Source organism: Indicator indicator, chromosome 7 (assembly GCF_027791375.1).
Source record: "Indicator indicator isolate 239-I01 chromosome 7, UM_Iind_1.1, whole genome shotgun sequence".
NCBI classification, from domain to species: Eukaryota; Metazoa; Chordata; class Aves; order Piciformes; family Indicatoridae; genus Indicator; species Indicator indicator.
Window position 1 is genome coordinate 14275017 of NC_072016.1, and position 23363 is coordinate 14298379.

General features: G+C 39.4%; 1 protein-coding gene across 3 annotated transcripts in view; it reads right to left on the minus strand.

Annotated features, from left to right (window-relative positions):
* Nucleotides 1-14170: 14170 nt before the first annotated feature.
* Nucleotides 14171-23363, minus strand: part of IDE (insulin degrading enzyme) — a 50283-nt gene continuing 41090 nt past the window's right edge. For all 3 annotated transcript variants that reach the window (XM_054382663.1, XM_054382662.1, XM_054382661.1), the window contains exons 20-24: nucleotides 21658-21930; nucleotides 20327-20388; nucleotides 17883-17955; nucleotides 15965-16032; nucleotides 14171-14816 (exon numbers count right to left, since the gene is read on the minus strand). In XM_054382663.1, coding sequence (XP_054238638.1) covers nucleotides 14721-14816; nucleotides 15965-16032; nucleotides 17883-17955; nucleotides 20327-20388; nucleotides 21658-21930 — 572 coding nt within the window. In that variant the 3' untranslated portion in view covers nucleotides 14171-14720. The remainder of the gene's footprint in view (nucleotides 14817-15964; nucleotides 16033-17882; nucleotides 17956-20326; nucleotides 20389-21657; nucleotides 21931-23363) is intronic.

Sequence of the window (23363 nt, forward strand, 5' to 3'; positions counted from 1 at the left end):
AACCATTTGTCTTGAAAAAAAATTTGCTCCAGTGAAGTGCAGGCATAAGTGCAGTAACAAAACAAATGCACCTGCCTTCTTAAATGAAAACCAGTGTTTCTGGGAGAGCTATACAAGGGCAATTAACTCTCTCATGATCTAAAAATAATCAACTGTAACATTAGGCAGAGAAAATCCAAGTAAAAAGGAGCATGTTTGCTATATTGATGATGATGTTAATATACAGCATAGCATACCTAAACCAGAAAGAGGATGCGTAATCCTAAAGTTAAATTAAAGACTATTCAGTACAAGAGTGTAGGGGGTGGCAAGAAACTGGAGTATGAAGCAAATCTTTTCTCCTTTCAGGTACAGGTGAACCTCTACCCATTTGGGGACAGGAACCTTCTAACCTGCACTGTTACAGGAGGAACCATGTCCCTTCTCCAAGCTGACAGTTATTCTAGTCCCATAAATAGCTTGCTCTAAGTCATACCAGAGAAAATTAAAATTGGAGGAATGACACAAAAATAAGCTAGAGACAAGGGAGAAAGTTGTCTGTAGCTGAAATTTGAAATGTTACAGACTAAGATGCTGCAACATAAATGCTTCTGACAGGACTGTCATCAGCAAGGGTGTAATTTTCTTTTTCTCTGAGTCACAGCTGCAGGCCTTTCTTCTTTTAATAGGGGTGGCAAGTTTGCTTTTGCAGCTTGGAGATGAGGCAGACCGTAGGCATTTACACTGCCTGTGGTCTGAGGCATCAATATTTGTACCAGCTTAAAAATGCTGCACTTAAGCTGACGTGGTGCGTCCTATGAGAAAGGGTAGGGGGTGGCAGCACCCACTCTGCTTGGAGAGCACGTATAGCAGACAGCAGGAGTGCAAGGCTGTCTGTCAAAGTCCTGACTCAGGCAGCCTTGTAGTCCAGCTTCAAAAGCATCTGTTTGTGTACAGAGTTCACTCGTGTTCTAAGTCACGTGTGAGGTCTACATTCATGGCTAAACGCTGTTATTCAAATATTGGTCTTACTTAAGTAATTCCTAAAATTCAAATTCAAGGAGAATTTGAAAGTGAATGAAGATGCTGGAATAAAAGATTCATCTGTTCTTTTCATGCTGTGTAATATCATATTTGATTTTCTAGAAATCTGTGTAGGCCAAGGGCACAGCTTAAATCGAGCCAGTGTAATGGCTCGTGCGATCTTTACTGGCAGGAATTGTTTCAGCTCCCAGCTCCTGACAGTGGCCCAACAACAAGTTGGGTGGCTGTGAAGGGTGGAGACACACCTGCTCCTTTCAAAACAGCCATGAGACTGATGCAGTCATCTCATAAAATTCACTTTCAAACTCACACCCATTTGCCTACCTGAATTCACCTTTTTCCTTGCTCTGAGATTTAGATAATTTACTACATCTCTGTGAGTGTGAGTATGACCTGTTCCCCATGAAAGGCTGCAGTGGAGACAGTCAGAAGAGCACAGCTTAGCAAGGAAGCTTTAGCTTTCTCAGTCTTGCTCTTTAATATGCAAGTTGCATCACTTCAGACTTGCATCACAGTGGTTAGTAGGTCTAAGGCCATTCAAGCTGACAAATCTCTGACTCATCTCTCCTCTGCATTGGGGTGAGACTCTGCATTAGCAGAGGTCTTTGAAATAAAAAATTGACAAAGGAAAGACAAAAGGGAATTTAACAAAATCTCATCATTAATTCAACAACATCTTAAATCACCAACTGCAATGTTATTCAATTTTGGTGAATGGGAAATTAAATAATTCAAAATATTTCAAATCTCACAGAGCAATTATTCAATCGAAAACTCAAAAGTTCAGATCAGTCTTCAGAAGGGTATATTTCTTATGGACAGGACACCTCTCAAGCCAAGAACTTGCATTATCTCTGAAATGTTCTTTTCAAGCTTACAGCTCTGGAGAGGACCATTTAATAATCTGTCAGATTTCATACACTTCTTGCCAGGGTATCATTTTTATCTTATTTCTTCAAACCAGAAAAGAAGTATTTTTAGAAAGAGAGCAAGCAGAATAAAGCCTTAAAATACACATCAGCTGACTCAGAGTCCCCTCTCCATTTTGTATCTCCTTCAACCACATTGCCTTTGATTTACCCTTACGTTAAACCAGTCAGATGAGACTTTTTGTGACAGAATTACAGAAAACAGGATAAGCAGTTTATCCTTTCAATGTGCAAACCAGGCATCTCTTCCAGGCAGATGTATTAGTGAGCCCTCACAGCCAGGTGCTGCTCACACCCAGTGGTGAGCCTGACTCAAGGAAAAAGGAAGCTCTGACGGCACAGCAAAGAACAGAAAAGGGCAGACAATTCCTGCATTGCTGTGTAATTCTGTTCTTCATTCACTATGCAAAGTATGGAGTTAATGAAAGTTACCTACTGCTGCCAAAGCAATTTCTCTTCTGGTGCTCTGTAATGGAGGCTCGTTCTCTTTCCCCAGCACTCATGCATGCTCATCCCTGTGGGTGCAGAGCTTCCATGAACTAGGAAATTTAGAGACAAGAGGAAACTATTAGTACACAGGGTTGGAAGACTAATGTACAAGGCCATGTCTGTTCAAGGATATGCCAGCCTTAGGTCACAGATCTCTGCAAGGAAATGTTTCCTCCTACTCCACTCCTAGCTGACAGAGGAAGGCTGTTACCCTCACCAGGTTGTCTGATATTTAACAAGCCCATGTTTCCAATTCTAAGAACCTTATCAAACTTTAAATACCATGTGAGTAACTATGGAAGATTTCTTCTGTAATAGTCTGTTCACTTAACAGGAAATTATGGCAGGTCTCTGACAGTCCTGAAGTTTGAAGCAGGGAATTGAAAATAAGGTAGTATAGGGAGGCCTTCAGATTGGTGGTTGAGTTGGTAGCTTTTGGGACCTGTATGGGGAATCTTCCAAAACACATTGAACAACTAAAGGCAGAAGCTAACTGAGTTAGGACTTGATGAAACTGCACTGGAATTTCCCAAGGGGGTTTTGTATAAGGGCCACAATAGGAGAATAAATGGATCTTAATGCTACCTGCAGTGCTGGACCTGAAAGCAGAAAACCTGTCCTCCAGAGTTCTCAGTGTTTTCCTTGCTTAGTCTGTCCTGCTCAAAGGCAAAGGTATTATGTGGATTCAGCAACAAGTGTAGTGAATGAAGGACAAGAAGCTTGGAGACTGAGCAATCACTGACAAAAACAGGTAAGAGATTGTGGGCATTAATTTGTGTCACAGAGCTCAGGATCTGCAGGAGGGTGTGGAGGCTGTGAATCACAGATTGGGTGAAAGAGACAGGTGACAAATGGGTGAGGAAATGAAGACTGAGACTGGCCAAGGGAGAAGGATGTGGATCCAGAATCAGGGAAGGGCATGGTCGGAAGGAAGACTCAGTTGAAGCTGAGTGCCTGTCTCAGCTGCTTTGCTGCTCTCCAGCACCTGGAAATGCCAGTGACGTGGGCTTATCGCACAGACACACGCGTCCTCACTGCTGGCACATCCAGCGCCTGCTGGATTCTGTGTCCCTCCCCCAGGAGATAACTTCTGTCTGTGTCACTAAGGTAACACATAACAAAAGCTACCCTCTCCCCCTTCAGTTTCCTTTTTAACACGGCAATTACTCTCCCAGGTCTGTGCTACCAACGCTCTACTGGCAAGCTCCCCATTATCTCAAGTGCAAGGCAGAACCGTGACGGCCGTCACAAACCTTATACCTGCCCTCTTTTGTGAGAGGATCTGTGATGTGACCGTTCGTTCTTTTCCCTAGCCCCCTGCATGCTCTCCAGGCGAAACTGCGGCTGTGTCCATGAGTTTCTCAGTGGTGGCTGTTACAGTGCCAAGTGCTCCACAAGTACGACCTGAGTGGGAAGCGGGCAGCGCCAGAGGTCTGCAGTGCCGACGCATTTGGAGAATCTCACTCATGGCATGCATGGGCTGATGCAATTTTTTCCCCTCAGAGTAACGCGCATGGCGTCAGCCACACGTTCAATGCACAGCAAAAGCGGCTCCGCTTGGGGCTGCTGCAAATTAATTCCCGTTTAATTCACGGACGCCCCAAGAGCCCATTTAAAAAAACAGAGGCGGCTGTGAGATAAATCGGAGCCTGCAGCACCTCTCCGCCCGCAGAAGCCGCCCAGAGGCCGCCGGTCACCAGCCCATACCTTGCCCCCGGTGTTTCCCCCTCCCCCAGTTGCAGGCCAAGCGGCGACCCCTGGCCCCAGCCCAGCCGTGCCTCCCATACGGACCCCGGCCAACTGCACACACGCTCCCGACCGCATTCCCCGCCCCTTTTCCCTCACCGAGCTCCTTCTCATCCCTCCCAGCCGGGCCGGCGCCCACCTACCCGCCGCATAAGCATGGCGCCGCCTCGCGGCGCCTCCGCATGGCGGCACCTACCGCAGGCGCGCCCCCGCCGGCTGAGGGCAGCCGCGAGAAGGGAGTCCCAGGGCCAACTGCAAGCGCCGCCCGCTTCGAAAGCCCTGAGAAAGCAACCTGGTTAGGGCGCCTAACGAGATGCTAAACTTGTGAGGACAAGGACTTCAGGTTCGTAATCACCTGAAGAACCTGAAAGTGTTCAAGTCCATGGGACCCGACGGGATACGCCCACGGGTACTGAGAAAACTGGCAGATGAGGTTGCTAAACCCCTCTCTATTATATTCCAAAAGTCCTGGCAGTCTGGGGAACTCCCCACTGACTGGAAAAGGGGAAACATTACTCCCATTTTCAAAAAGGGGAAGAAGGAAGAACCAGGGAACTACAGGCCAGTCAGTCTCACCTCTGTGCCTGGTAAGATCATGGAGCAGATTCTCCTGGAGGCACTACTGAGACAGAAGAATAGTGAAGAGGTGATTGGGTACGGTCAGCATGGCTTCACCAAGGGCACATCCTGCCTGACAAACCTGGTGGCCTTCTATGAATAAGTGACAACATTAATAGATGAGGGGAGAGCAACTGATGTCATTTACCTGGACCTGAGCAAAGCCTTCGACACTGTCCCACACCACATCCTGGTCTCCAAAACTGGTGACACATGGGTTTGATGGCTGGCCCACGAGATGGATAAAGAACTGGCTTGATGGCCGCACCCAAAGAGTGGCTGTTAATGGCTCCATGTCCCAGTGGAGGCCAATGACAAGCAGAGTCGCTCAGGGATCAGTCCTGGGACCAGTCTTGTTCAACATCTTTGTTGGTGACATGGACAGTGGCATTGAGTGCACCCTCAGCAAGTTTGCTGATGACACCAAGCTGTGTGGTGCAGCAGACACACTGGAGGGAAGGAATGCCATCCAGGGGGACCTTGACAGGCTGGAGAGGTGGGCACAAGCCAACCTCATGAGGTTCAACAAGCCCAAGTGCAGGGTCCTGCATCTGGGTCGAGGCAATCCCAAGCACAAACACAGGCTGGGCAGGGACTGGCTAGAAAGCAGCCCTGAGGAGAGGGATTTGGGGGTGCTGGTGGAAGAGAAGCTCAACATGAGCTGTCAATGTGCACTTGCAGCCCAGAAAGCCAACCAGAGCCTGGGATGCATCAAGAGAAGTGTGGCCAGCAGGTCAAGAGAGGTGATTCTCCCCCTCTACTCAGCTCTGGTGAGACCCCCACCTGGAGTACTCCATCCAGTTCTGGAGCCCCTATTACAAGAGGGATCTGGACATGCTGGAACATGTCCAGAGGAGGGCCACCAGGATGATCAGGGGGCTGGAGCACCTCTCCTATGAGGACAGACTGAGAGAGTTGGGGCTGTTCAGTCTGGAGAAGAGAAGGCTCCGAGGTGACCTTATTGTGGCCTTCCAGTAGCTGAAGGGGACCTACAAGAAAGCTGGGGAGGGACTTTTTAGGATATCAGGTAGTGACAGGACTGGGGGGAATGGAATAATGCTGGAAGTGGGGAGATTGAGGCTGGATGTGAGGAAGAAGTTCTTCACCATTTGAGTGGTAAGACCCTGGAATGGGTTGTCCAGGGAGGTGGTTGAGGCCCCATCCCTGGAGGTGTTTAAGGCCAGGCTGGATGAGGCTCTGGCCAGCCTGATCTAGTGTGAGGTGTCCCTGCCCATGGCAGAGGGGTTGGAACTAGATGATCCTCGTGGTGCCTTCCAACCCTGACTGATTCTATGACTTCGTGCAGTCTTGCTCCCTATAAAATACACATCCGGACCGTTTCTGCGATTTAGAAGTGATTTATTTTCTCCAGTTAAGCATTTAAAGTTCTCTTTATATCTGTAGAATCATACAGTTTTCCTCAGCAGATGAACAAAATAATTTTCATGCTTAAAGATGAGGTGCACAGCTCTTCACATTGTTACAGGGAATAACAGCAAACATTGCATTGTATAGCACCAAGAATAATTTTAATTACAGTGTGAAAGGAAGAGGCTGTGAAAGATCCTTGTTTCATGGTGATCCATTTAAGCTGATACTTTTATTCTGAAGTAGATTTTGTTTTCCAAGCAATGCAAAGGAAACTTTACATTAAAACAAAACCAAACCTGTTACAAATTTGACATTTTCTACAAATTAAACTATGAAATTTGATTTCTTAAAAAAAATAATTCTTCTTTTCCTGGTCTTCCCTTACCCCATCCTGGTCAAAGAGCAGGAAATCATTACTGAATATGCATGACTACATCTTGAACCAAAACATTCCACTGCAAATTATACACAGAATCCTAGTCTTAAATTTATTACTGCAAAAAGTGGTACTGAAGAGTTCAGTATCTACTGTCAATTAAAGTCCCTTCTGCTTTGACTTCTCAGGTTAAAAAAAAAAAGTTTGCTAAACAACAGCTCTACTGACCCAACAAGGGGGGGGGGAAAAATATGAAACTTCAAGTCTTTCATTCTTTTGCATCACCATAAATAAAACACCCAGTTCTTTTCATTCCAGAGATGAAGGATTAGATGTGACAGGTAATTTCCAATACATATGCATAGCCATTACCCAGAGGCACAGGCAACTGGTTTGAAATAGCACTAAATAGCACACTATAGGTAGTGCACTGCAAGAGGAGACTAATACACTTCTTTCTGGCAAGAAGGTAGTAACATTTAATAATAAATCGAACTGAAGTAAAGACCTGGTGAGTAAGGAGATTCAATGTGGCTGCTGCTCAAGCACAGAACTTTAATCTTTGTCCAAGTCATCCAAGATTGCAAGAAGCCAATAAAGACAGGCTCACTCATGCATCCCAATATCTTTACCTGTTCATACTTCCAGGACAAAACATTAGGAATTCAGCTTTTTCTATCAATGAGCTGCTGCCTGTGGATACTGTAGTGCTGACCACTCTCACTACATCTCTCCAAATCATGCTCTCTCTTTGCTGCAATAGCCATCTACCAGGACTGTGCACATTGTTACCAGTAGTCTCACTTAACAGGGCTCCTCAGCATGTTCAATTAACCAGAAATTACCAACAGAGTAAGTAAAACAGTTTAAGCTTACTGACTGTGCTATCCTTTATAGTCATACTTAATCGTACACATAAATCTACACTCGCTTTTGACTTTGTGTTGCAGTCCATTTTCTGACAGTTACCTCCTCCTGACTTGCTGGACAACTAGATATATTTAATCTTCCCACACAGCTTTGAGAATTGCAAATGCATACCTTACAAACGTAGATATACATTATCTTGGGATTTATCTTTTTGCTTGCATGGCATATAGTGACTCCTGGGGAACATAAGGCAGCTCCTCTGGCACATTTCTAACAAATATCTGCCACAGAAGATCTCTGTAACAGCATGGTGAAATTAAAGCTCATGCCAATAAACTAGCAAATGATAGGATCCTTGTTTATTTCTACAGAAGATGAAGACCCTGTATCTGGGTCTCAATTAAAGAGGGAACAAGACATGCAGGACTATTAAGTTTATTCCAACAATATTTAAGGTTATTTTAAATAACTGGTCAAGAGTTTATGCCAAAAGAATTGTTGAAATATACATATTTTATAATCTAGGGCTATCAATATCCTACATGACAACACATTTACTCCAGTTGTCAGGCCAGATTAAGTATTTAGTTATTAATTATCTCAAAAGGGCCTTTTTTTGTGTGTGTGTATGGTAAAGAATGTATAGCAAATTAATGTGAGAAAAGTAATGAAAGATTCTGCTATGTTTATTCTCTTGCTTTCAAAGCTCAAATAAACTTACTTTTCAGACACTACAAACTGTCCTGCAAATAAGGTCTTGTATTTACTCTCAGTTTCTCAAATCAACATTTTAGAAGATTTAACATGTATTAGCTATACACACCACAGTTGTGCATTGGTAGTCTACAGACACAACACATGACCTCCTTTCACAGGAATTTGTAATTTATACACAATGACATGAGAGACACACATGATTATCAGACAAGAAGTGCAAAATGGCATGCAGCTAGTTGCTTTCAATTTTATATGCATTATCTTCCATTTCAACACTGTTTCTATTAAGTGTGGGCATGTATCCCAGCTCACACTTACATTTTGTATACATTTAACACAATCTTCTGTATTTTCACATTCATAACATCTTTAAACTAATGAATACTGACATTTAAAGTAGAAAACCCAAACTACAAGCATTCTTTGTATCTGCATTCTTCAAGTTACACAAAGCCTATAAGCTATTCCACTCTTAAATACATCACCTTCCAGCAAAAGGCTGCATCAAGTACATTTTTACTAGACTACTCACAGCAATAAAATCATATTGTGGATACAACAGCAGATCAGTCTCCTGCTGAGGCTGAGGAGCACCTGCTTTCAAATTATTTCTATTTCCTTTAATCTCCCACTTTGCTGAACTTCAGCAGCAGCCCACGTGTGGCTCTCAAGGTTTAGATATACTGCAGATAGCATCTTTTTATGTATAAAATTGCCAGAATTAGAGGGTAAGTTCTAATCATAGAAATAAGTATCACAGAACATGCATGCAGCCCACACAGACCATGGTGCATGCCAATGCTAAAGGGACATCAGTAACATTTTTGGCTTATGTGACAATGGGAGCATCTGGTCACCTCACCTTGGTCAGAAAGACATGATGCAATGCAAGATGAACAGCAGATGTCTCTGCCATTGTAGATGATGCATGGAGTATCAAACCTATACAATCAGCTTGTGGAGATACCAGATCCAGTTATACATACAGATTCCTGTCTTCCCAAACTATACTTAATGCTGTTGCATTGTCACAATTACTTTCTCTTTCTATAATTTGATCTGGAAATCCATGAACAGGAGAATAATCTGCATAGATGTTTTTCAAATTCCCAAAGCTTCACTATTAGCAGGTACATGCCAGTGAATGGCACTGGTTGTCTCACAGTTGAAACACAGAAGGCTTGGAATGCACAAGTATTGGCAGGCTAAAAGTTATTGCAATAACCAAAAAAAAAAAAAAGTGGGCAAAAGTTGAATTGTTTGACAGCTTACTGATTCCAGAGCACTGATGGGCACTAATCTGTTGTGAACTTCCCTGGCTTTTACACATACACATGCAAATAATAATTTGGGTTAAAACCTGTCCTACTAAACTTCATTGCAAACTAAGCTGAAAAGTTTGAAAATTACCAAGTGAACCATTTTTGAGCACTAATGCTGTGAAATGTTTACACGTTTCTGGTGTTTTAAAGCAGTTCCAATGTTGCTTTATCAAGTGCACCACTTCCATACTATTCAGCAAATTTAAGACTATTAAGATCCACTAAAAGGTATCACATCCAAACTCTGGATCTTCAAAGCCCAGTCTCAGCTTTCACTAACATTTGTGCATACCCACATTTTCTACATTTAATATCCTAAAATGCCATTTCTGTGCATTCTCTGAAATGACTAAACCTTAACCATGTAAAATGCATTGGTACTGAACCCCTGCATCTCCCTGGGATTCACAAACAAGTTCTTTTCTAGCTCTCCCATCAGATCACCCTTTAGGAAAGACTTAATCTAAAAAGCATGTTCCTCTATGCCACAAGTCAACAGTTAGTGCAAGTTACCAAAATCAGTTTCATTTCCACCTTCTATCAAAATTTTCTGTAGCCTATTTTTCCTACTTCCCAGCAGGCTGATAACATCCTTTTTGCTGAACTTGTTCTAATTTTGCAGAGCAAGCATTCAGCACCAGAATATGTAGTGCACATGCATTTATGAGCCCACATGTACCATGGGACACCCAGTTCTGTGTATGGGTGGAGGGGAGGGATGGAAGGCAGCCCTTCATTCCAGCTGCAGCTCCAGTGAAATTTACTATCTTTGACAGTCACTAGGAAAGTACCACCAATCCCTACTTCCCTTCTTGAAAGGGAAGTGGAACAGGCAGTGAAGAGCTGCAATGTGCATCTGCAACAGAAGGAAGCACATCCAACACACAGAAAGGTGGTGATGAATCCTCAGAAAGATGTAGGATTTAAACTTGGGTGCTTCTCACTAGAGTTTCCTACTGGCTAAGCCTAGCCACACTTCCTCACTCAGTGCAACAGTAACCTGAAGTCTACTCGGAGCTGTTGTATCTTTCCCAGTCCCCATTGCAAAAGCTGTCAAAAAATTTAATTCAGAATTTTGCATTGCATCACTGAAGAGGATGTCCTGTAAGTTAACAGCAGCAAATGTTCATCAGTGGGGTGTCTACATCCTTTAATGCTGCACTTTTAAGTTAACAGCCTTGAGGTGGCTGAGAAATACTGGTTTAAGAAGCCATAAATGTTTTCAATCTTAAATTCAGTTCAGATGCTTTGAGTTTAAATAAGTTGGTTTAATTGTGACATTTCCCACTCTGCTGTGCCTTTGGCCTTAACACACATTTTTCCTTTGAATTGCACTTCAGATTTCACATATTATTAGCGTTATATTCCACCACATCCTGTAAATTGTAAGTATATTCTTTGAATTGCAAATAGACTCTGAAATGTTTCAAATAAAACCTTTTCAGAAGTCTATGCCCAGGCCAGGCTTCTTTTGAAATTACATTAAAGAAAAGAAAGGTGTCTGAGTTTCTGATGTCTTTAAAATTAGCACAGAGAGCTCGTTGCATTGTGCACCATGCAGCAACAATATTAAAAAACTGACTTGAAAATGAAGTATTTCAGTTGGATTTGCATATAAAATTAGATATCAGCTCAAGGGAAGGACCCAGGTGTCACTGTAGACGACCACATCGGTTTGACGGTCAGCTACTGAAAAAGCATAGGAAAAGTGTATGAAGAAAGGTGTAGAAAAAAATTCATTTTGCTGACCTTGTGTTAAAACAAGAGCTAGAAAATAATAACTGAAGTTAAAGAGATGTGTAATGCTTTCTCCCCACATTATGATTACGCATTGCCAATAAAGGCTGTTCGTGTCCAGGTGCTTAAACAGTATTGTGACAAAGCTCAAACACTTTGATATGACTAACAGCAATGGCCTAAGAACATTTAGATGGCTTCATTTTTAACAAAAGACAATAAAGCAAATGAGTGAAGATTTATGACAATCACTAACAGCTGGGAGTGGAGAAAAGAGAACCCTGATGCTAGGAACAAATAATTTTCCAGGTGGGTTGCAGACATTTTATTTCTTTGCTGTAAGTACCAACCACTCTTCTCACTGCCAAGGACAAAATTTGTCTTTTTAAAACATTGTTGACTATCAAGAAGTCCCATTAGAACAACAAGAGTGCCATTTAGGCTGCCTCTGCATTGTCAGAATTCAGAACTGCCATTATTTGCTGTTCTAATAGTCACATTTACATCTAACCTTTCCAAACATAATCTTTTGGCGTGCTTAAGACAAAGAAAATGACCAGGGAAAGTAATTCCTCAAGCAACACTGTAAAACTGCAGTAGGCACCATTTATTCTGGCTGCAGCAATGCCCTGAATTTACAATTTAAGATTTTATAATTAAAATCCTGTCTTGTGCAAGTATTTCTACCTTTATATTATTAAGTTTTCATATACTCAGAGAGTAATAGAGGTGAATCTACCTAAAAGGTGTGGGATGCCATATGGGGAAGTCTTCTACAACTTCCCTAGTGTGACTGGAACACCTCCCCAGCAATACTATTCAGCCTACGTAGTCCAAGCAACTGGATAGCAAAAAAAAAAAATCACAATTAACCTATAACAAAATACACACACAGACTGACAGATATAGCATTACTAGTATGCAAAAACTTAAAATGAAACAAATTAAGAACTCCAAACATTAAATTCAGATTGTTTATTGTAAACAGGATAACTCTAGCACTCTGTCATACTGGCTGTGTCACATGCACCCAATTCCACATCAACTGCTTAAAATAGCACTTGCAAAAATTACAGTTATGTAATAATAATTTATGGTTTCTTACATAAACTAATTAACAAGCACTAAAATTGAATTACAGTGTATTCTAGGTAGTTTTTTATTGCTTGTAGACACTGCAGCTTTGGATCCATTAAAATGAACCCATTAGTATGCCTGAGTTTATAAAAATTTACTGCTATATCAAACTCAGAAACTGTAAAATGCTGGAGAACACTTAAAGCAATTAAGAGTTGCTGGAAAATGACATGGGTTTCCACATCCAGTCACAGAACTTTAAAATCCTGTCTTTTTTCCTTCTGAAAAACATGATTTGTGAGCTTGTGTTAAATACACTGTTATTCCAATTTATTTATATAATTTAGATTTAGAGTCGATAGTGCTTCCATGAATATATATTTATTTTTTAACCATGATAGAAGCCGTTTCATTTTATTTACCGTAAGAGTGGTATGTTTAAATACTAAATCCCAAAATATATCTTTTTATAATATGTTGTCAAAACTTTTAATATATATAATACAAATATTATACTAAAGAAAACTATAAACAAAAGCTAAATGTAAGAGCTAAAAAGCTCATTTGATCTGAAGGATCCATGAAAATGTTTTGAACAGAGACACCTTTACTGGGGTTTTGCTTATGTTTAATTTTTTTTCTCCTGAGGCTACAAAAAACTGTCAGCGGCCTTCTTTGGCAACAGGTTAGATCACCAACTACCAGCAAATTTATTAAAAAGATGTTGAAACGTGTACTGTCAACTTTTAAAACAACTTTTAAGTACACTGTGTTTATTCAGTTAGAAAAGACTCTCAGATAAACACAGCTTATGGCCCTTACCCTGTCAAGCATTCATTTAATGTGGTTTCAGAGCCACTCTAAGAAGATGGATTTAATGACAGGATAACCCTATCAAATATCCCAGGATTCTGACATGACGTGTGTCACATCAGAGCCTTAGTTTCAGGTTCTTTTAATAAGCAAACTCACAGTAACACCCCTGATGATCAGATTCTGTATCTCTTCTGTGCCTTGCATACTCTAATCCTGTATGAGTAACTGCCATCAGTTCTGTTCATTAAACAGGTAGGAGAACTTAGCAATTAATAAGATGCTTCCTTACCTTTTCCTATTTGGGGGCTATCCCAAACACAAAACCACTCTGCAGAAGCCAGTAAACTTGGTGAAGATTAAACACCATATATTGTTTTATTCTTTTACTAAATTATGGAATATATTTACATATAGTATTTGAGTGTAATTCTTGATCTTTCCAGGGTTTGCACAGCCTTCTTAAAAGAAGTAGGAACCCACATGTTGTGATGTAACCTGAACCACACCTTGTGCTGTAGCAGTACTGAACACCCACTACTGCACCGTCCCAAATGCCTTCCTCAAGGACAAAGACGACCCACACAGATATATCAGAACAATGATGTTTCTGTTTCAGTATAGGGCCCCTATTTGACTTTTACCTCAAGGATGGCTCAGGAACTACCATGTGCTTAAAGTTATTTGCACTAGTAAGTCCTCTCCTGGACTGAGACATAACACATCAGGCAAAACAGACTTGAGTTCTCCATCAGTACATGCACAACTAAAACCAAAAAAAATGGCACCAAATAAAGTACTTTATGTACCACACAGAAAAAATTCACAGTAACACTGAAAAAATGAACATGGTGCTGACAGTATCAAGAGACTGGGACAACGCTTTTGGTAACAAAAATAAGATGCCCTATTAAAGTGTTTCCAGCATTTTACTAGTTTTAATATAAAATGTCCTCAAATTCGTATAGAAAGATTAAAATCATGCCCACATCTTCAATTATTCTCATTAAGACAATTCTCTTATTTACTATCATGTTTTCAAATTTCCTTATTTTTTTTTTTTTTTTCATTTTCCACCCACACTGGTCTTCATAAAACTTAAATAGAAAATATGTTGGCTACATTAAGGTTCAATTAAAAATATCATTCAACACATCACTTCCAAAAAATGTTAAAGTCTCTATTTTTAAGAAAAATTGTTGACTTCATCCCAAAAGGGACCTGCCATTTTCACCCCCTCCAGCCCCCAGTAAGAGAATTATTAGGATACTAAATAACGTTTTTCAGGAGTAACAAGGGTATTTCAAGCAATTTTGTTTGCTCTGGAGGGTTATTTTATCAAAATGAAAATTTGAAGGGATATACTATTTGAAAAATATATTGCATCTACAAGTTTTTTATTGTTTTGATTGATTTTGGTTTTCAACAGGTTGTCTGAAGTATAAATGACACATGACCACAACTGATTTTTATATACTCTCTATCCCTAACACACAGCTAATGTCAAATGAACCGAGAAGGAATTTGGGACTTTCATAACAGACAGAACCAGTTATCCTTATGTTCCTCATGAAGTCCCCTGAAACCATGTCAGTACTCATCATTTGCATTTCTTCATCCAACTGGGGTTCTTCACAGTTTTGCAGCCATGAAATTGATATGTGGTTTCACCAGTGGAAAGAGTGGCAGACTGCGCTTGAATTCTGTCATGTTTTCAATCACGCTTGGCTGCAAAGAAGCATACGCAAGAAAAAGCCTGCTCAGTATCTCTCATCAGAGAAGTGAGACATCCCTTGCTTTTAACACCTGCTACAGCTACATAGAAACAAACATTTCCTGCTCTTTTCTACAATATTAGTAATTGACACTTCATTATTACAGGATCTCCCCCAAAACTTCTTACAAAATAAATGGTTTCATATTTACTCTAGATAATTTAATACAGTAGCTATGAGGCAGTAATTGCATTACTAATAATAGCAGAAACTTTAAATAAATGCAGAGCTTGTCTTTTCATTTAAAAATTCTGCTTCAGAATGTTCCACCTGTCCTTTGATTATCAGAGGTGAGATCATAGGAACAACAGCAATTCAATGAGCTATTACTTTGAGTTGCAGGAACAAAGAAACTTTTTAATACTTCAGTCATAATGGTTAATATATGCACCTATAATTTATACAGAAATTGCCACCCATGATGATGACTTTACCTTAACAACTGAGTAAGAACAGAGATCTACTACCACATTGTGAAAAGTAAATTCTCTGTTAGACAAACAATACCATCCTTCTTCAAGAAAAATCATTTAAGGTGCAGTAAGGCCCAGTCCTATCATATCTAACCATACAGTGAAATCTGCAACATCTGCATGAACAAAATCTGTTAAATTGCTTCCTCCACAGGCTACACATTGACAGGAATGCACATGTCTAGGGTTCCCTAGGGGAATTCTAGGGTTTAAAATAAGGAGCAGACTTTGTGGTAGTTTGAGATTGGGTTGTTCTGTTGTTTTTTTTAAAAAGAAATAGGGTAAATTTGTTGATGCATATGCATTCTTCTCTTGACACCTGACACATCTAATACTACACAATCAGTATTTTCAGCCAGTAGCAAGCTGTGTTTACTCCATAGATACTCAGTGGAGTTTACTCCTACTATTAGCTTTCATTTCAATGGAAGAAAAGTAACAAAGGTAACAGAAGAGACTGTGAAAAAAAAAATGCCAGGAAAATCCCTGTTGTTACTGAGGATGACAATGCATGTAGAAAGGAGCTGAAATATTAGCCTCACAACAGCATGAATTTCAAGAAGTTTTATTGATACCAAACATCCATATTAAGAATACAGCCTGGGATTTTATATCTGATGTCTTTTACCTGTGGTAATGGTGGTGCTGGTGCCAGGTTCACATCATTTTGGCATGGAAATTCTCCAACAACAGGGCCTATTTAACATCAAAATTAATTCAGGACCACACTTAGTAGTTCTTACATAATAAAATGTTTTCTCTTATAAGAAATGTATCTATATAAATCACAGGTCATTAATTTATCTTTAAATAACCTTTTCTGAATATTTTGCTTTTATACTCACTCCAGGCCTGCTTTTAGAAATACCAAGAGCTTAATCCATGATCTGACTTGCGAATATGTGCTTTTATTCATCTAACACACATAAACAGAATTTAGGAATAAAATTTGCTAATCTGCTGTTCAATGAATACTTCAAACTGTTTTTCAGTACAATTTATGAGAACAGGAGTAAGTATCAGTGGCATATGCAACAATAGCACATCATTAGTAAGGATATGCCTATGGAAGTGTTGGGTTTACTCCATGTACCAAAATTCTGGCTAGCAACCCCAAGTTTTCCCGGCCTGTGCCCAGGCATGCTCTACTTGAGTCCCCTTGAAAATTCTTACTGCATCCAATCCACTTGTCTGTAAGAACTAGTCTTAAATTCCTTAAACTTCCCTTCCACCTCCATACTCCTGTCTCTACTGCTTCATATTCTTTTCTGTTCTCAGAGAAAACTGGATGTCTGTCTCTGCGAGAAAGGGTTCTCTCTGGGAAGCTTTTTGGCCTTCCTCCTTTGTCTTACACTGGACGGGAGCCTAGAGTTGGAGGAATGCTCGCTTGGACTTATGGGAACTGCATTAAAATCTCAATTTTTCTTTCATGATAGACAGTAAGCCACATGACAAATTAAATGGTTTAGGACTCAGAGCATGTGGAGAAAATACCTTGCTATGATCCTTCTAAGAATAAACACTTGTCAGGTTGTCTCCCATGCTCACTCTTGTCTTGGGAAGATACCATTCCAAGCAAGTAATAAACTGTTCTGGCAATGAAGTTACTACACACTAGAATAGGATCGGAAACGTATAGAGCTATTTCTGTTTAGCAATGATTAGTCACAAAACCTGAAAAAAAAATGTTTGAAGCAAGTTTTCCTTATTCAGCTGCAGAGTTGTTGTAATTTCCACAGTACCATATATAAAAAAAAAAAAAATTCTGAGTCTGGGAGGAGTTTCACGACAGGCACACAGCTACCTGCTTTGTTCTGTTGTGCAGACCAGACTTGAATATTCTTGATTTTACAACCAGTTACATGTTAGACTTTAAGTCCAGTATAAACTGGTAAAAAACCTACACAAAACAACACAGAAGTTTTTCCTCTTGGTTTATTTATATTACCCAGAAACACTTTGAACATTTTCCTGATTAAATTATAAAATTGAACAACACAGTTTACAATGCACAAATAATCCAGACTAGTTGAAAATAAAATCTAAATAAACTTTGTTCTTTCCCAAGTTCAAATGTAATGTTTGGCCTTCCCAGAGGGCTGCCCATTGTTTGTTTACTGTTGATGTTTGATTTTTACCTCTGAGGGCGCTTGAATAAAATTGTATACATTCATTGCTTGTTCGGAAAAAACCCCACCACGTTGTGCTAACTGCAAATCCTAGTTTTGTTTTTCCCTGCAGGACTATTACAGAGTTTCAGGTTTGTTTTAAAATACCTCACTTAAAAAAATAAGTGCTATTTTAAGATATATTGTTTTAGTGTCAATATACTTCAGGGTGGATGAAGAACTTGGTCACAATCAGAAAATCTGAAGCATCCATGTGAGGAAAACCTATAAAAACAAATACTTTTTCCTCTGAAAGGTATGTAATCTCCAGAATTCAGTTGTTCTTATAGTGCATTTGTACTATATAACATGGCTGCCTTTAGTTAGGACTTGCCTGAATGGGAATTTATTACATACTATATTTAGCACAATACTTACAGGAATCCATTTCTCTTGCAAGGACATGTACTGATACCTTATGTCTCCTAGGAGCATCTACTGCCAACAACACCTACAGTAAAAAACATCAAGTCCTTCAGGTATGGGAAATATGACTCAGACATTATGTTTATTAAAACAGGAAAAGAATAAGAGGATTTAAATTTAATTTAATCTTTATAATGTGGGATGAATTTTGGGATGTCCCTTCCAAAATTATTGAAAGTAATCCATGCAGTACTTTGAATTATTTAACAATCAAGGAATTAACGTATTGTTTTGAGACTCAGAAAAACTGGAAATAATAGAAATTCAGTCAGTATCTATCATGGTATCGGGAATGCAACCTAAAATCCCTGCAGAATTTTCAATCCCTAGCAGCTTTCTGGAAGTACATCACCCTGAACACAATTATTAAACTCAGCTGGACTAGCTCACCAATCTAGACAGTTAATTCTGCTCTGGAATAATGGATAATCATGTAATGAGCATTAATGTAAGCAAAAGAGTACAGATTCCTACAAAAACAAAACGTGGATACTTGTTCCAGTTATCGCTTATTAAACAACAGCTGCTGAAATCCCATTTACTCAGTTTGTATTTGCTGCATATTTTCACCCATTCTATCATACAGTTAAAAAAAACCCAAACCCACAAAACAAAGATTTTTATTGTTCACTCTGCCATGCAAATACTCAGCAGTTTTAAGCATTAGGACTAAATCTCAGAAAAATAGACAGTAATGTAAAACTTCCCTTGGATAGTGAAAAGGGACCCTCGCACCAAGGAAGCAAGAACAAACACACAGATGGAGTCAGAAACATTCAGGTTGGAAAAGACCCTCGGGATCACCAAGTCCAACTGATAACCCTACTCTGCAAAGTTCATCCCTAAACCATATCCCCAAGTACCACATCCACACAACCTTTAAACACTCAACCACCTCCCTGGGCAGACCATTCCAATGCCTGAAATAGACTCAGAATATACATATAGTCAGATTTTTTTTCATCCAATAGTAAGTTCCAAAGAGACAGCTCTGCATAATTTTTTCAAAGCATTCCATTAGCTATTACTGTTCTGTAAGTAATAAACAACATGTATGCTTTGCAGTATACTGAACTATCACTGCCTATTAAATTTATCACAAACCAGAAAGAATGAGACCAAATTTACTGGGGGGTGGGGGGGAGGGAGGGATGGACTACTCTAGTATTGTTTCTATTAGGTATCTATCTAGCAACTTTATGCTGAGTTGCAGTACACAATTATTGTATCAGTAAGCTGTTCCTTTGTCCTACCTAGCTATGAAAGGAAGAAGAAAAACGTTGCAGCCACTGTTCTGCAAACAAGAACTGGGACACGTGCAGAGTGCATGGGATTGCAAAATGCTTTCTAGCTGACCAATTGCATGCCATGAAGAGAAAAACAGTAACATTTCATGTGAGCCAAGAACAGCATACTGCAGAAACCAGCCCCCTTACATGCTGGCTCCTTTCACTGGAAGAATGCATTTACTTTATAAATGCGGCAGTTTTATTCCTCCTTACATGTTGGCACCTTTGATTAGAACAGGCTTTAGTTTACACACATGGCTGAATCCTACTGGTTAGATGGGTCAATGTGAGAGATAAAGCATATAAAAAAGCATTGTACTTTGGGCAATAGATATTTGGGTAGGGACATTGTGGGGTTAGGGCTTTTCTAGGCATTTTTGGATCGGGAATTCAGCTAGGGCTTCGGTTTAGGAATGCTGCTAGAGATATACTCAGGACCTCTGTTAGCTACTTCTGTTAAGGGCTTCCAGGACTTCTTCTGTAAGTGGGACTCAAACTCTGTAATGCTGGGGATTCTACAATTATATAATAAAGGAATTCTAAGAGGATTTCTGAGATTCTCTACTCTCTGCATTTCTGGAATTCTGCTTTCAGCAGTGGCAGGGTTCACGTCCCTACATTTGTCACCCAACGGCATCCCGTTATCAGGGGCTACTCCTACGACTACCACAGCCCTCCGAAGCAGGGGGACGATAAAAAATGAGTATATATTTACAGTGAAGGAAGCTTTAAAAGTTTCTGTTTCATTCACAATTCATGCACGCAAAAAAAATTAATCATTTACTGGTTGAAGAAAAAGAATTAAAAGCACAAATCTATAATTTTGGCCAAGCTTGGTCATACAGTAGCATATTTTTAATTTATAAAGAAAGGATAAATGAGAGTAAGAGCTGGTACGAAAAAACAAAACAAAACAAAACAAAACAAACCCCACAAACTAACAAAAAGAAAAAACCCACCCACACCAAAAAGCAATCCTCCAATGTTTATACATTTATTATATGCCTAAACCAGACATAAGCATATGCTTTCGTAATTCACACAAATAACATCCAGTTGTATCTACATCTCTTTCCAAGTAACATGTTAACTACGTAACTAACTTACCTTGTAGAACTGAATAATATCATCCTTGGTCAGGGTCTTTAGATAAGCCACTTCAATGTTATCTGTACAACAACAGTAAAAAATAAAACAAGTCTGCAACTCTTAGCTGGTTATTAGCACACTACTTTTTCAAATTCATACCCTGTAATTTACTGCAAATAATATGCTTTCTATTGTTAACTTTCACGGTTGTATCACTAAAAGTGGCATTGGAAGCCTGGAGAAAATTGCACTTTCATAAGTCTATTTGATTTGATTTCCTAAAAAATGCATGTTTGAAGAATACTGAATGCATTCTTATGTTATTCAGTAGCTAAAAAAGAAATATGTCTGCTTCTCTTTATCTTCTTCAAATCAACATTACACATTTTTAATGCAGACCAACTTAAATGGCTTTTAAGAGGACATACTTCAGCAGAATATACTTTTACCGGAGCTTACATCACACATGAACTAATCATGTAATATTGCTGCAGAGGCAGAAGGTTTTTGGTTGAGGCCTGCTTGCTCTTCTTTGGGCTAGAGCAGGAAGATCAAAAAGAAATGCACGCAAGAGAACAAATATGCAGCTGTGTCCGTGGGGCAGGCTGTAAGTAATTAAGTTCTTATATGGGGAGCAGGGGGAATCATCAGAACAGAGTTTGGAAAATGGATGACATTTGGGAGAAACATTTCAAATGAAGTAAACCAACTAAAAATAAAAATGTTAAAACTTGAAAAAAACCCCTCTCACTTCTTAAGGCTGGAATGTGAATTTCTGATTTTGACAATTCTAGTCACATTAGAATCATTAATGAAATAAAATTACCAGTGGGTAGAGGGGAATTAAAGATACAAAAGTCAAGGGAAATAATAAGTTGAGTGGGATGTAGATATGAAAGATAAGCCTACAGCTACCAGCAAGAAACTCCAGAGAGGTAATACAAATCCAAGTACGGTAAAAAGAGGAACACTTAAGGCAAAGAAAAATTAAACTGTTTCATCAGACACAAAAACAGTACTTGAGGGAATAAGGTTTCCACAGTACTCCTCATACTCAGGCATGAAACCTTGTCAGTAGCTCTGAAAAAATGTATTTTCTCAGGGCAGAAGGAATAAATACAACTTAAGGACAAAACACCAGGAAAAAAAAATATATGCACAATTTATTTAAAAATTCAAGTTGTTCGGGACAGAGTTCAATGGCCATGGTGATGCTAGATCAATGGTTGGATTCAACGATCTTAGAGGTCTTTTCCAACGAAAACTATTCTATGATTCCCAAATCGATATGACACTCAACAGTCAGAATTGTAGACATTCTATTTTAAAGGATTTATAACTTATCTTACCTCTGTCAAAGTTATACTGCTGGGAAATGATTTCTCCCCAGTATTTAGCACACTCTGCAGACAGTTTCTTTGGTTTGTCTAGACGACGAATTGCTAAAGCTTGGATGTGTTTTTGGAAGGCCTCTTCTGTCATATCTTCTATGCATTTCTCCATAGTTTTCAAGAATGCTTCAACTCTACTTTCTAAATAGTGTGGTGGCTTTTCAGATTGGATAATAAATCTTAGTCCTTGTATGCCATTTGCCCGACGAGGACCACTGAACACAATGTAACCTTGGCAAAATAACAGTAGTCAAAAATTAAATTCAATCCCCTGTTCCAGAATTAAGTTTGTCAAATGTGGCATGTTTGACAGGAATGCAACTTTATGCTAAGTTTAATTCTGTATTGTAAATCACATAGTGCAGATTTTCAAAATATGCCACTCTATAGTTTTTTTTAAAACAGTTTCACTTCACTTAGTATCAGTACATGGGAGGGGTGAGGAGATGAGGCAGACAAAAGGAATTCTGCCATCAGTACTAGGTAACCAAAAATTAAGCTGTACTCCAGTGCTTCATTAGACTCAACACTACAAACTTATTACTATTTTTTCATAGCATCTAGTCTGACTTCTCTTTGCTGCAATGTAAGACCAGTAATTCTCGTCAACTAGACACAAAGAAAATATTATTGCCTTCCTTTTTGTTGCAGGTTTACTTATCTGAACCACTACGCTTTTCTTCAGTCTCCATCTCCTAACAACAAATCTGTCACCTTTCAGTCTTGTAAATGTTGTTTTATGGCTCTCTAACCATTCCTTGATGCTCATGTCAAAACTGGATACAGCATCTCAAAGTCCTGACCTAAACAATATAGGAGTACTATTGTGTGTGCATCTTGGGAGCTCCTATTTAAATATCTCAGCATGTGAAACAGCAGCATGACACTACTGATTTGCATTCTACTGATCCACTGTAACCTGTAGATTTGTTTTCTACATAAATGCTACCTTGCCAGGTGCTTACAAGCTTGTACCTGTGTCACTGATTATTCCTGCCAAATTATTCCTATCAAACTGCATCCTCATCTTTACTCAAGTCATGTTTCCAAAATGTCAAACTAATTTTGAATTCTATCTTCCCACACACTTGCAGCCTCTCCCAGCTTAGTATTATCTGAAGATTTAGTAAGTATATCCACTCTATCTTCCAGAGTTTTGCTGGATCACACCAGAGCTCTACAGAACACTATTTTTCAAATGAACTATTCTTATCGAATTCTTGCAGTCATGACTTTCCAAATAGTCGTGCATGCAAATGTGTAGCACTTCTTCATGACCACATTCTAGCCTGTTTGTGACCATTCTATGTCTTTCATACTCTCAAGAAGAAATATATGACATCACCATTTCCAGCCAGCCAGCCAAACTGTTCGTACGTAAAAACCGGTTTGACTTGAGTTTGTCCAAGTAATGGTTTTTTAGTTACGTTCTGTGAATTTGGAACTTGTTTGATAACTTAGGCTGTATTTTCCAGGAATTAGAATTAAGCTGACTGATCTGTAATTTCCCTGCCTCCCTCCTTCCTTTAAGGAAACATATAGCATTTATCCATGTTTATTTTTCCAGTACCTCACCTATAACCCACAAATTCTCAGTTATAAGACTTCTAATTTCAGAATTTCCTAATGTTGTTGGTTTTTTAAAAATATAATGTAATATAGAG